Source organism: Rhamphochromis sp. 'chilingali' (assembly GCF_963969265.1).
Source record: "Rhamphochromis sp. 'chilingali' genome assembly, chromosome: 5".
NCBI lineage: Eukaryota > Metazoa > Chordata > Actinopteri > Cichliformes > Cichlidae > Rhamphochromis > Rhamphochromis sp. 'chilingali'.
Window position 1 is genome coordinate 10,471,809 of NC_137932.1, and position 14,610 is coordinate 10,486,418.

The 14,610-nt window shown below is 42.3% G+C and overlaps 1 protein-coding gene across 1 annotated transcript in view; it reads right to left on the reverse strand.

Annotated features, from left to right (window-relative positions):
- The window catches only part of LOC308396437 (tyrosine-protein phosphatase non-receptor type 14-like), a 45,280-nt gene that overhangs the window by 5,351 nt on the left and 25,319 nt on the right, over positions 1 to 14,610 (reverse strand). Inside the window, exons 4-15 of the mRNA XM_080881730.1 lie at positions 9,785 to 9,882; positions 8,321 to 8,388; positions 7,858 to 7,928; positions 7,665 to 7,752; positions 7,489 to 7,577; positions 7,291 to 7,378; positions 7,011 to 7,093; positions 6,710 to 6,770; positions 5,102 to 5,180; positions 3,677 to 4,146; positions 2,308 to 3,585; positions 872 to 1,012 (exon numbers count right to left, since the gene is read on the reverse strand). Of these exons, the coding sequence (XP_080737856.1) occupies positions 872 to 1,012; positions 2,308 to 3,585; positions 3,677 to 4,146; positions 5,102 to 5,180; positions 6,710 to 6,770; positions 7,011 to 7,093; positions 7,291 to 7,378; positions 7,489 to 7,577; positions 7,665 to 7,752; positions 7,858 to 7,928; positions 8,321 to 8,388; positions 9,785 to 9,882 (2,614 nt within the window). The remainder of the gene's footprint in view (positions 1 to 871; positions 1,013 to 2,307; positions 3,586 to 3,676; positions 4,147 to 5,101; positions 5,181 to 6,709; positions 6,771 to 7,010; positions 7,094 to 7,290; positions 7,379 to 7,488; positions 7,578 to 7,664; positions 7,753 to 7,857; positions 7,929 to 8,320; positions 8,389 to 9,784; positions 9,883 to 14,610) is intronic.

A 14,610-nucleotide genomic window follows, 5' to 3' on the forward strand; every position in this document is an offset into this window, starting at 1 on the left:
AATCCAACACTGTTATCGTATAACACTCACGTTTTTAAATTCTCCTCAGTCTCCTCATGATGCTCACAAGTATTCATACTGAATCAATATAGTCAGGAAAGAGCCGAATACGCAGCAGCAGTGGTGTTTATTAGGCCAGTCATGTCTGAGAGGCCAGAATCTCTTTCTGTCTCTCTTTCTCTGTCTGGCTCGCTCTCTCTCAGGTCACATTCTTAACATACCAGCAGGCCCAGAGGCGATAAGCACTACCGTGCCACACGTTCCACAGCCCACTTAGGGTTTGCCCCCATTAGCTTAGCAACAGTTGGGACAAAGACTGGGATTCACACCTCCACGCTCAAAAGGGAGCCAAACACACTGGGGATCTACTTGGGCAGTGGAATTCATTAAAATGATGTGATTAATAGAGACTGTGAGTTTTGGTGTGACGATGACCAAACAAACTTTTTGGGGAGATTTAAAGCTTTTATGATTATTCGGTTTAAATAAGCTTAAATAAGACCTAATCCTGAACATCAACTCTGGTATGTTATTCTTGATATCAGTTCTTTAAATACTCGTTTTAGTAATTGTGATTTTTTTTTAAGAGCTTAAAAAGCCTTTTCTATCTTTAATATGATAAGTTTCCAATTACATACATGTCAGTAAATCCCAAAGGTTTTGGGTAAAGTAAATGTAGTAATAAAGTAGCAACAAAACAGATGAGTAAAATGAATTCCCAGCAGCATATTTTTTAAAGGTTGTCTGTAAATTAGCAGGACTTTTTTACTATATGTTACAAAATATACAGAATAATACAAAGTTACAGTCATGAAACCCTTAAACTTTAACCATAATAATGTATATGTTGTACAAAAAGCAAGCATCCTACCCTTTCATCAGTAGCCGCCTTGGCGCCTTCCTCCCCTGGACTCTCGGGGACAGGCATCCGGGCGACGTAGAGCCCGTTGAGTGCGGCCATCATCAGCGGCCTCTTCATGGAGTCCACAGACATCTTCTGTCTCTCCAGCGTCTTCAAGAGAGAGAAAAATCCTGTTGTCATGCTTACAGGCACCAGCAGGTTTGCAAGACTGACTGACCTGCCATTGCACAAGTACAGTGTTCACGCAGATGTGCATGAGCAGTAGTGGGTGGGGAGAATTTCCCGTGCATGTGCATAAACTGCCCGTACCAATCCCCTTGTAATAAGTCCAAAGGTGAGAAACAGGAAGCCCACTACACAAAGCCTATTAAGAAAGAGTTCTTATCCATCTGGTTGCCTTCATCCTCGTTTGTCCTTCTTACATGTTATTAATTGTTTCATCTTTGTTTATTCCCACCTACCTCTTCAGCTTCTGTTTGATTACAACACACCCTCTGTCATCCTGACTCTCTTTCTCGCTTCCAAACACTGACCCACATTGCACCGTCTCCTTCCTCGAAGGATTACCTCTCCTAATCTCTGATGCTATTAAACCTCCAGGACAGCGCCGCCCTTCCCCTTTCCACCTTCTTGATCCCCCATGGGGCAGTCAAAACAACAGCTTGGGGGTCATAAGGGGTACCCTCTATGCATAAGATAAAGCAGCTGGCATAAAAGGGCTTTAGCAGCTTTGGACAGCAGTGAGAAGAAAACATTCTTTAAGTTTTATTGGCTAAAATCACACACACCTGCAATCACAGACAGACAGGTTTATCTCTAGGAGGCAATTATTTATGACTGGACTGGTGCTGGGTCAGATGTTTGCATATTAACAGAAGGCCCACCGACACAAAAACACCCAACTCGAAGAATAATCGGAAGGCTTAGTAAGGCTTTTAGCTGCCTCGGGGAATTCAGAGTCCAGTGCTGCCCTTTTAGGTGCTGAACTCCAGATTACTGCTAATCAGGAGCTTTGAAACTAGTGAGCAGACAACAGACTGTAATATTTAAAACTATACCAGTACAATGGCTTCAGAGGTGTCAGGCACTGACATTATATTTAATAATTTCATGCTAAACATTTTTATTCCATATGGAAAGGTAATAGAAAAAAATTGTGAATGTTATAAACATAGATAAAATTTAACATCATATGTTGCATTGTATTATTAAGTTAAAAAAAAGTATTATTAAACAGAAAATGTTTTGCATGGTATTATTATATTTAAGTAAAAATGTGTTAAATTGTATTATTGAGTAAATGTGTTATATTGTAATATTAAGTAATAAATGCATTACATTGCTTTACGTAAAAACATCGTTACACTGTGTTAAAATGTAGAAATGTGTTAGTTCTAAAATTTGAGGGAACGGCTGTGAAGATGTAGAATGAGTGAGTATCTTACCCTTTGAGCGATTTCCCTCTCCACTATGCTGTCTTCCAAGGAAAACATCTCTGATACTGGCCTCTCTTTGACCGGCTCCTTCCTCACCCTCTCCTTAACACTGGTCAAGTCTGGTTCTGAAATGGATGGACCTAAAACTGCTCCATTCACAACACTCTGATCCCCCCGGGTCAGTGTCCCACCACCACCACCCCCAGGCCCACTAACACCCTGGCTCTGTCCAGTCTTTAAGGCGCAGCCATGGCCTTGGTCCACTGGTCCCTGGTTGCCCTGTGGTCCTTGATTATGGTTGGTGTGGTGGGTGTTGTTGTGATTGTGAGTGTGGGTGCGAGCTTGAGCATTGCTTGCAGGTCTAGGAGGGCCCGGATATTCTGGAGGGGGTTTATTGGGAAGTTTGGCCAGAGCAGCCTGGAGCTGTGCACTGATGCTAATGTTCTCGTTGAGACCTGGAATTTGAACGTCCAGTTCAGGCCGCTCCTCTTCTTCCTCTTCCTCTTCTTCACTTTCACTGCTGTGTATGAGCATGGTAGCATTAGAAAGAGTCTTTTGGTGCTGATAAGTCACTGCCTCGGGTGCATTCTTGGCAGGCTTCATGGGCAACTCTTTTGGCTGCTGAGTTGGAGGCTGAGGCTGAGGTTGCGGCTGAGGTTGTGACTGAGAGTTTTGAGGCTGGGGCTGTGGAATGGACTGAGGCTGAGATGGCATCACAGGTTCTCTCAGAGTATTCCGCCGATGAAGAGGAGCATTCATTCCTTTCATCATAAGGCCTTCCATCGCTCCTCTCATGCTGCTTATAACCTCCATGCTGTGTCTCTTGCCCAGCGTGGACCGGTGCTTAGCAGCTGCAGTTAATGGTTCACTGACCTCCTGCAGGGACTGGTGCACCACAGCTGAGCTGTCGGGCTGGAAGGTTTTGACTGACAGCTGCACCATGCGGGTAACCAGTTCTGGACTACTGCCGCCAATGCGATGCCGATGGCTCGCTAGGTCTGGCGTGCTGGTGGCTGGGCGAAAAGAGCTGGAAGGGTAAGGTGGAGGGGGCCGCGACATGTGGTTCCTCAGCATGTTGGCTGTAGCTGCATAGTTTCCAATGTTGTTCCCCTGTTGTTTGGTATTTGCCAGCTCGGGTGTGCTGACTGTATGGGAGATGGAGCTTCCTCCACCTCCACCGCTGCTGCTGCCTCCACTTTCGTTAACATGGGGTGAATGGCATGGACCCTGGCTGTTGGCTGGTCCTCCCTGATGAGGGCCATGGGACACCGGCTTACTATATGTGATCTGCAAGATGAACAGTCACAAACAGATGCATTGAACTAGGAAGCTAATTACAATTAATTAAATAATAATCTCAGAGCATCCTAACCCTTACCTGTGGTGTATACGGAGCAGGGCTGGGTGCCACACCATGATAAGGGCCCCTCTCTCGCATCTCTGGCTGGCTGTACACTAGAGGCTCAGGCTGCCTGTAGGCACAGGCATTGCTGATGTTGAGACTGCGTAGCGACTGGCTGTGAAGGTCATGGTGAGCAGGGAGCATGCACCGCTTCTGCCGCATGACAGCATCGTACTCAGGCGTGGGCCGATAGGATGGTGCAATGATGGCACTGTGACGGTGGCTGGGGATGTAGTCAGGCCGCATGAGCTCACTGCCAGGGATGCTGAGGTTGGAGGACATGGGCGAGGGTGGGACAAAATTCTGGGAACGATTGAGGGAGCTCAGGCTGGGGCTGCTGTACATGCTTCCGTTTGGCACGTTACCGTTTCGGTAGGTAAAGTCCACTGTACAGCGATCCAGGCTGCTCTCTGACTTGTAATACGGGTCATCGTGGAAGATACTGTCTGCACAGCAAAGGAGGCATGGAAAAATGTGTAAAGAGGATCACAAGAAAATCTGAGCTGCAAACATTTTTAAGCAATTTGTGCACTAAAGCTAAACTTAATCAAACAAAGATTTTATTGATCTTTGAAGTTCTATGACTGTTCAAATACTTGGTACCTCAGTATTTCATATAAAAACTTAAAAGAACACACGCTTTGCACAATGAACCGTGTTGGAGCTTGAAAGAAAGAAAATCAAAAAGGAACATTGACAAATTTAAAGAAAAAAAATGAAGGGAGACCAAATGTTCCTGTAATCTTGCCAGTGGTATGGTGAAGGTGGTACTGGGGGTTTTCCAGTCTTGCAGTTTAACTGTCTAAGCTGTTATAAACAAGCTGAAATAAACACCCTTTGTGGCATCCCGAAGGTGGGAAAAATGATCACTGCTGTTTTGTTGGTTTCACAGCTGCACCAACCACCACAGAAAAATATGTCATGTTATTCCTTCCCGCTGAGCAGAGCGCTCTCCCGTGTGAAACTATCCCATGTTCACAAGGAGAAGGAAGACAAGCATAATCTCTGTCCGCACAATCGGAGTATGATGCCTGAGGTCACACTCGAGACCGATCCCACGCCCACACGCAGTAGCACACCCAGAATGTTTTTCCACTCGCTCGCTTTTTATTGTCAAGCTGACATGAGTGAAGTTCTTCGGATTATAAGGCAGGCTGAGTGTGTGAACACGTCAATGAAAGAGTGAAGCATAAATGAGGTCACTGCTCTGCACCCCAAATGTTGGGCTCTAATTGGCTGGGAGACTGTTAAAATGCGAATGGGCTGTGAGTCACACGCCTGATGGGAAAGACACAATTAGGAGGACTGTTGTTTTGAGTTATTGTCAGGGAGGCAAAAATCTTAAATCACACTGTGGTTAAAGCAGGGGGAGGAAAGCCACTCTAAAACAGTAACACCTACCTTGAGAGCTCTGTGTGTCTTGATAATGGTCTCCAAACTGGGAATGCACTGACTGGAAGTTACAGGACTGTGGCCGTGGCTAAATGAAGAAATTGTAAAACGGTTATAAAGTGTGACATTGTAAGATCTCCTGATCCTCAAAGTGATATTTCAGTTTCTTTACATCACACATGAAACCATCACTTTACTTCTCTGTCTTAACACATCAATCACAATGGCTGACTGTGACCAAGCCAGATTGAAGCTAGTGCTGCGCATCTGTCATTGGACAAAGTTTGCGGTACTCCAGACAGTCATCTGAGCACTCCAGTGGTCTGACTGAACATCTATTGTGCCACATTTAGCCCCACCATTGTCTGGCTAGCAGGGAGGGAGACGCAGAAATCACAGCCTTCGCTGTCGCACCGGAAATCAGAGCAAGCAACACCCTTTCTAACTTTCCAACAACACCCACCACACCACCAACGCATGCTAAAACCAAGGCTCCATGGCACAATTAAGAGCTTATAGAATAGAAGGAAAACGCCAGAACTCTCAAAAAAATGCTTCTTTATATTTATTAAAGGGCAAAAAGATGCATGTTTCAGTAATAAACTGCCATCAGCACAATATAAGACAAACAACAATCACAATAAAAATCAGTGTGAAATTCCAATTTCCAACAATCAGAAAGCAGAGCTCTAACTGCATGATGAAAAACATCTGCATAGAAAACCATGCCAAAAGCAGCAGACATGCGCTATGAACTTAACAGTAGTTCTTCATTTGAGCCTTCAGGGCTTTCTGTTTGTAGTGCATGAATCCAGTAGTATTCCCTTTATAGCAACAATCTTTCGATCGACGTCTCTTTTAAGAAGAGGTATCATTTCACATTGGATTCATGCACTACATACAGAAAGCCCTGAAGGCTGGAATTAGAAACTACTCCTAAGCTGTTTTTTGTTTTGTTTTGGGGGATTACATGCTTCTTTTGTGTGATATTTCATATACAGCCTTTTCACATATATATATAGTATGTTTCTAAGTGGTTTTGCTATTGTGTAGAATGCTTTCCAGTATTGGAATCTACCTGGTGGCAACTTATTGTGGAAATGTACACATTTGTACACAAGTATTTACACAAGTATTTGTTCTGATGGTGTCACAGTGTTCTCTTTTTCCCCTTAAACTCTTTCCTCATGAAGATGACATTAAATGACCACCCTAGTACCCTTAATTGATGGGCTTTGACACCTCAGTGGTTTGATGACCAATGCAACAGTTTCGAGGGTAGCTGCATAGGCATAGATCACTCTCATAAACCTGTGATACAAACCCATTCATTTTGCTCTGGACCTGAATATGACAGAAACATCTCAGAGTTACTCCTAATAGGCTTTCAGAGGGTAAAGAGTTAAAGTTTTGGAGTGGAAGGCACTATTAGTCTGTATGTCTGTATTCTGGACGATTAAGAGCTTCCCTGAGTGGGAGAGCGGATCAGGTTGCTAATTGTGGACGTTTCTGTGTTCCCCCTCTGTCCTCCATTCTCGTCCCTTTTATATTGACCAGAGGCAATATTAAATAGCTGTATCAAATCACTTCAAAACATACAAATGCTTGTCAACATACCAGAGACAGGCGATGAGTCCAGGTGGGTCTCCTCCTCATTGGTGCAGGTGAGTGAGTGGGCCTACAAAGAAACAGACACATTATGTGACAAATTAGTATTTTATTAAATGCACCCAGGTCATGTACTATAAGCTCAGTGAATGCTACACAGTCTTTTATAGCATATGTTTTGTTGGGGTTTTTTTGTATAACCTTCAACAGGTTGTTGAAATACCCATTAAAAAAAATAAATGACAGACAATTGATATCTTAGTGTTTTAATGGCCTTCAGCTGGCCTCTCTGTGTGGCCTTGAAACTCACTCTGCACATATCTTGTTCTGTTTGTAGAATTTGTGTCTGGCTGTGAAAAGGCGGGCGATGTACTTGGCCATTTCCATATCCTCCTGCAGACACAAACAGAGAAAAAAATTAATAATAACACCGAAAATTTAAGGTGAACAGAAAATGAGTATTTCTGTGAAGTCAAGAATCAACTCTCCCCAGTTCGTTTGTCCCTCTACAGGTATTTTGTGGACGCATGCTTTTCCTGCATGTTTAACCACCCACTATAAACCTCTGTGTCTGCAGACACAACACTCACCATGTGAAAGACGATGGTGTCGTCTCTGCTCGTTATCTCCACTGTGATGGCTGACTTGTTGTGTGCAATGGTACCAATGTCCTTCCACCTTTATAACACACAGATGCAAACAAATGTTTTAAAAAAGGAACAACGGTTCCTCATGAGTACAGGAAATTATGACAATTCTTTCTTTCTTTTTTGAAAGGAGAAACTTACTTGTGGAGCATGATGGATCTGCCATTTCTGTGTTTAACAAACACTCCAATGAAAGACACACCGATGAATATGTCATTGGTATAGTTGTCCTGTGGAAGAAAGTATTACACAAGAACTCATTTAAAATCTCTCAAAGGATACTGATTGAGAGGTTGAGGGTGATGTAATGTATCTACCTTAGCTGGAAAGCTCTCCTGGCCAAACCCATCCAGTTTTTCTACCTCCTTGATGTACAGCACTTCTGCTTCAGCGGCCTGCATTCGACTGGAAATCACAGAATGGTACCAAGAATCTTATTGTTTCTATTTTACTTTGTCTTGGTGATACATGCATATATGTGCATACAGTATACAAAGTAGCTAACAGTACCAGTGACTCTTGTGCTCCTCAGCAACTTTCTGGGTCCACTCTTCTAGCGCCTCTTCTCCATTACGCCAGTTCTGAGAGAAAATACATTATTCAGCAAATAAGAGCAATGCAGAAGAAAGCTGTGGAAAAGCAACCTATGACTATAGGTTCAAGTGAACATCATATTGTTGGGAATGTTTAAAAAAAAAAATAATGCTCCATAATTTAATATTTTGTTTCTATTTGGTAATCAGTTCATATTAATTCATCCCATCCTCCAACTCAAATTCTTCTTTATTCTTTTTGCTTTTTGCCTGTCAGTCAGGTATGCAGAGGGAGGAGGTACACAGATGTCACAGGAATGTGTGCCTTCAGGCAGCACATACACAGAAAAACACACAAACACAGACTTTCTCTGCCTCTCTCTCTCACACACACACACAAACACTGCTAGTATTTGAACGGTAAAGGCTCGAGGACTCACCACTGGGAAAAGCACGTACTCCCTGAGGAAGTCCTGAGACAGGAATTGAGTGAAGTCTCCAAAGTCAGCTAAAAATTACAAACACAGATGTTCACATTTATTTACACAAAAACAATGAATTTCATTTTTACACTGTAATGCGCAGCCTTTACACTATAAACTGACTGTGAGTTTGTTATTGTGTTTGATATTGTTCAATTGAGGTGGCATGATGGTGCAAGGGTTAGCGCCACCTCACAGCGAGAAGGTTCTGGGTTCGCAGGTCAGCTGGGAACTTGTAACAGAGGGAGGAGAACAGGTCATCTACTAATAGGGAGGATGGTGGTTTGATCCCTAGCACTGGCTCAGTATCCTTGGGCAAGATACTGAACTGATGCATTAATCAGAACGTGCCAATTCTCAGTTCTGAGTGGTCAAGTAGAGTAGAAAAAAGGAATCGGTACAGTCCAATATGGACTCACTGTGTTCATCCTGCAATGCTTCTTGCGTGGGTTCTCAATGGGTATCCTGGTTGGCCTTTCTCTTCGATCTATACAGTTTCCCTAATAAGAAAAAAACTACTGATTTAAAAATAAAATAAATTTATGTTATGAAGGTGCTAACCCAATAGGACAAAAAGTCGGGATGAATACAGACTTTCCAGTTAAAACTAAGGCAATTTCATTTGTCCAAATACCTATTATATTCTGCTAGCTCGCTTTGCAAAATTACTCCTCAAGACTAGAAAAGCAAATGCTTAACATTAGAAAAAAGTCTGTTTTAGCTCAACTGTCATCTCAACTCAACTGCATCCACAATGGTCAAAGCAATGCAGGTTTCATCCATGTAGATGCTTTGTCATGCTGTTGTCATGGTTACCCAGGGGAAATCACATGAAGCTACCTGCAGCAAATGTGCTCTTCAGGCCGTGGACATGTCCATTGAGTCGTAAAGTGTCTCTGAGTGTTTCTTGTTTTATTAGATGGAAATATTTCTGAACTTGTGTACTGTGCAATACTATTAAAGATAACAAAAACAAATATCTACATAACAGAAACAAAACCACCTGCACAATCTCTATAACATGTACAGTTCTCCTGATATTGCTTGTACTAAGTACCTAAAAGCTTTCTGCTGTTTGCCGGGCAAAAGGAGGTCTAGCACAGGATCCTCACCTCCCGACAGATAAGAGCCTTCCTGATGCTGCTACAGCTAACCTTGGAGCAGCTGATAAGCAAGCTGTCTGTTTACATTCCCCTGGGACACAGACAGCACCCAGGAACTGAAAGGATGGAGCGAGGGTGGGTGTGTGTGTATGTGCATGTGTTAGGACTGATACCATAGGAACTCAAGTGGACTGGGTTCTCCCTGCGGTATGCAGCCATACAAGGTAGTGAAGTCAAGATGACCTGAGAAAGTGTGAGTTTGTGCTCACTCTCACTTGCTGTCTGTCTCTCATTGGGAGACTTGTTCGTGTAGTCTTACCTTGTACTGCCAGGCCAGCGAGCCTGATCCCCTGCTCTACAGAGCACTGTAGACGTCCATCCAACACCTCCTTCTTTACCTGCAGGTAATACTGATACCTACAGAAAAAAACAGGAAAGGAAGGTAAAAAAAACACACAACAGGGATAAAAAGATACCTAGACCGTGTTAAGTAAAATTTTTAATTTGCATTGATTTATGATTTATTTATCTCCATAGGGATTTTAATAATGAGCCATTATGTTGTAACCATCCAAAGTAGACTTACTTTAAGCTAAATACAAAATGGTATGTACTCCTATTGAAACCACACGACTATATAATGTCAGTTTTGTTACATATGCGATCGTTGACAAAACTCGACACATAAAGCTAAACTGAAACAGCAACATCAAAGGCGCTGTTACCATGGGAATCTTTAAACCTGCGAACATCAGGTCGAGAAACCACCTGAACACTGATTGCAGTCGGGGAAAAAGGTCTGTACATGATCGTAGCAATGCAAACCGGAAAACGGAGCATGTTAAACTTCAAAATAAAAGCTGTGTTTCAGCACTGTACCCAACACATATCAAAATGCGCAACTTTTGATTTGAAAGTCTCCATTTCTGCTGTGTGCTGCACATTTCCCTATTTTGCTATCACTTGGAAAGTAGTTGGGAAGTGTTTGCAGACAACTCAACGTCTTTAATGCAAACTATAAACAACCACCGTATTCTGCTAGCAATCAGGCCTAGGCCTGTGTGACTGCAGGCTTATTCACTTGGCTGCATAGTCACATGTTCAAAATAGAAGACAAGTTAACTTTACATGATTGGCAGTCACTTGACTGCAAAATCCAACATAAGGATTTTCTGAAATATCAGTGGAGCAAATGAATGGGAAATTCACTTCTAGAGCCCTTGGAAAAAAAATAAGAGTGGTCACTTTTGAGCTCAATACCTTCATGTGGAAGCTTTAAATCTAGGAAAAACTAAATTGAGACCATAAAAATCATTTGGAAAAATTATACTGGTCACAGACCAAGTGAAAATTATGATCTTTTTCTCACAGATTTCTAAACTGGGAGTGACCCCATGTTATTTTATGGTAATTAGCAAACTGACTGTAAGCACGGTAAAACTGCCATACCTGCTAAAAAGTAAGCATGCTTGCTTTTAGCTCAAAGCCTTGCAGAGTTGCTAGAAAGCATACAGACCATAACTTTTTAAAATCAGACTGCATCTGTATGCATTTTATAGCCAAACTGCACAAAACACTGACTAAGTGGGTGGCAGCATTGGCACTGTTGTTCGCTTTCAAAAACCCTTTTTTTTCATATAAGCCACAGTGTCTCCAAACACCACTTATATAAAATTGAGTTGGAAAACATGATGAGTTCCAGTTTGACACATTTGTCCAAAGAAAGTAAGAGGAGCTGTGCTCAAGGCTCTGCACATTAGCAACTGAAAGATGGCCAACATCTGCTGAGACACCACAGAGATGTATTCCTCTGCTTCTGGTCTGTGCAACTGAAAGTATGTGTCAAGAAAGTATTGGCAACAGCATTAGCTGCTCAAAACAATATCAGTAAGCCTGTTGCTGAAGTGAGGAATGAGTGAATCACCTCTATTTGAAACAGCAGTGAGTCATTTTTGACTTGAGTGGAATGCCAAATGTATGCCAATGGGGCTGCACAATATGATTTTATAAAAGGCATGTTACACGGGGCTGACGCAACTAACTCGGGGTTTAATCTTCAGCAGGAGCAACATAAGCTTGACAAAAGTGGACCATTATAATTGCAGTGCAAATGTGAGGCAAACTGGGAGTCATTTCACCGTGGTTTTAGGCAGTGGTAGCTTTGCCAAGCGTAAGCTGATATGATGACACAGCTCAGATTGCGTTCACAAAATGTGGTAAAAGTCCCAAAACCGAGAGGCTGAAATACACCAAGCTCCTAAAGTTTCTGTGCTCCTTTTGTCCACTTTTAGTCGTGGTCCAGCTGGATGTTTGTCTTTTGAAGAATGGAGTGGCCACACAAGAGGAAAGAGAGAACTGTCAGGGTGACCAGGCTCAGCCGCATAAAAACTCACACGCCGTTTCCTGTTGGCTGCCATGGCGACCACAGACCGAGTGTAAGCTGTGAGACACCTTTTCTGATGTGCACACACACACACACACACAGTCAGAAAGAGTATGCAAGTCCATGCCAGAGTAACCAAACATCTATGTGGAAACCACTAAGTTACATGCTTAGTCATTCACCCACTTTTCTTCTTCACAAGTTTTAGTTCATTTTCTTTGAAAAACTTGGTTTCACTCCTCGCCTGCACATTAGCTCCCACCTATCTTTTTATTCACCCCCCAGTTTCATTTTCATGCCCGCCATTATCTCCTCACATATTTCATGATTCATATTCTCTTTGGCATTCTTTTCCCCACTTCTTCCTTCTTTTTTGAGCTCCTCTCAGCATACTCCTGGGCCTATAATCTGACCCCGCCCTCCTCCCTCACCCTGTCATTACACCCGTTGGCTAAGCTGCCATTCCGTTCCCGTGGCAACCCTCTAATTAGCCAACCCCAACCACAGTGGCTGCAGCGAGAGGCGGAGTCTGATGCGGTTTAGAGGGGAGGAGCCAAGCGGGACACAAAACCCTTCAAATGATTGTGGACTTTGCTTTTAAAAACTCTCTATGTTTTCCCAGCAATCGCTGTATGGGGTCTGGAGGAACGCTGAGGTCAACAGAGGTTGGCTCTCATTCTGAGGTTCAATGGTAACAACATGATGGTGTTTATACATACGCGAAGCCAGCAGTGGTGAGGCGGACAGTAAACTGTTGAAATAACTCTGAACAAGTGGAAGCGTGACAGTAAAAGTCTCAGAGCATCCCTCATGGGAGAGTCCACTTTACACAGAACAGCCACAAACGCAGCCACATCTTATGGAGCTGTGGTTTCCTGTATTTTTGGCTTCTGGCCTTGAAATCAAACCTCTACAGGTTGACAAAAACTGACCCCAAAATTAGTTACCCTTTATGCAGAGGTAAGCTTCTAACTACCAAGTGCAGTTTTTTGTAACTGATTAAGTCAGATTAAGGGAATTATTAAAATCAAATGGCTTTTAATCTTTTAAGAGTGTAACAGTGACAATAAGCACAATAATATTTTTTGCCATGTATTAAAATTCGGAACCGTTTATTCATTAACCTCTTAAGCCCCAAGCCTACCTGATCTCCTGCCTTTTGCCCCCGTATCAGGGGGCGTTGGGGCTTCAGAGGTTAATAAGCCTACAGAGAGTCTAAGAAGTGTAGAGACTGACCCGTTTTATGATTACAACCTGATTCTGCACAAATAATAAAACCCATACGAGTCATACAGCACTTTTCATTAATCACAGTCTTATGCTTGTGGTTATTACAGTATGGTTATTCTAGAAAGAGCACATCCTTCCAGTGTTTTGAGACCAACCACAATTGGACAGATGAGGCATCTCCAGCATTTTCTGGAAGCTCTTCACTCAAAGTGGCAAAGGCTTTTACGCCATGTGTCTTGGCTTTTTAAGGAGGGGTTTGGATTTTCCAGTTTTCAAAGATAGAAAACTACTGGTACATTTCTAAAAGTACATTAGAGAAGTTGGGGGGGCGGGGGCTTTTGGTGTATCCAACGCATATCCAAGCCAAGATGCCGTGTCACTCTTTAAGAATGCAGATTAATTTTAAAAAGCTAATAAAAAGCTTCGGTGTATTCAAAGGATAGCCAGTGATTTCCAGGTTTCATTTCCACTGATGTCTTCCATCCTAATCTACAACCTGCTTAAACATGATTATAGTCTGGGTTTTAATGACCAAACAGATAAGAAGAACCAGAAGGCTTCCACAAATCTTGTTCCTTGCCTATAGAGTTTGCATATTCATATACAAACATCTGCCTTTAGGTCACTTTATGAGTTTGTCTCATCAGTCCTAACTAGCTTAAATCTGCATATTTTGACAGCTGTATTTTTTTTCACTGTTTTTCATTTTCATGCTTCAGTGCTTTTAAATCTTCTGACTCAAGTATGGCATGAAATTAAATTCCTCATTAATAGCCCCGGGTGCATTTTCATCTGCAGAGCTGAAAATGTTGCTTTGAAATAAAACCTGAAATGAACTGCAGCAAAACCATCAGACAGCAAGTACTAAAAAACTATGTTAATGACCCAGGTTGTGGCATTTCAAGAGGGTTTTTAAACAAATTTGAAATAGTCATCTTTATTAAAATAAATACAACAGTCCTCAAATGTTACTATTTTGTAGGCACTGTCTTTGAATGGCAGTTAACTGTTAGCTAAATTACAAAATAAAACATGCAAAACTCACCACAAAATGATTTTAGAATCAGATCCAGAAACTTCCAAGGTTACCAAACAAGTATAAAATGTAGGAGCTTCAATAAAGAGTTAAAACACTCAACTGCATTTAATGATACCAGTTTTTAAATAGGGGATTAAACTACTGCTGAAATTGTAGTAAAAGGGAGCAAATTTGTGGTAAAATCAGCTCATTGTGTTTTCATAGAACAAGACAAACATCACATAAAATTGCTAGCAGGAGAAAAACATTTTATGACGTTCAAGACTTGCATGCTTGCACATACTTGTGCACAAAGAAACCCTTATTGTAGCACGCACCTGGCATGTATGTCAGAATGACATCACAATGCTGTAACAGCAGGTGAATATACATAGATGGACATGAGGTAGCGCTTTCCTTACTAGGGCTTTTCATGGGACTTCCACTATGGCAGAGTGCTCTGCTGGCAGTCCAGGCAGCCTCGCAGGCACAAAGAGCCCTTTATATGCCCACG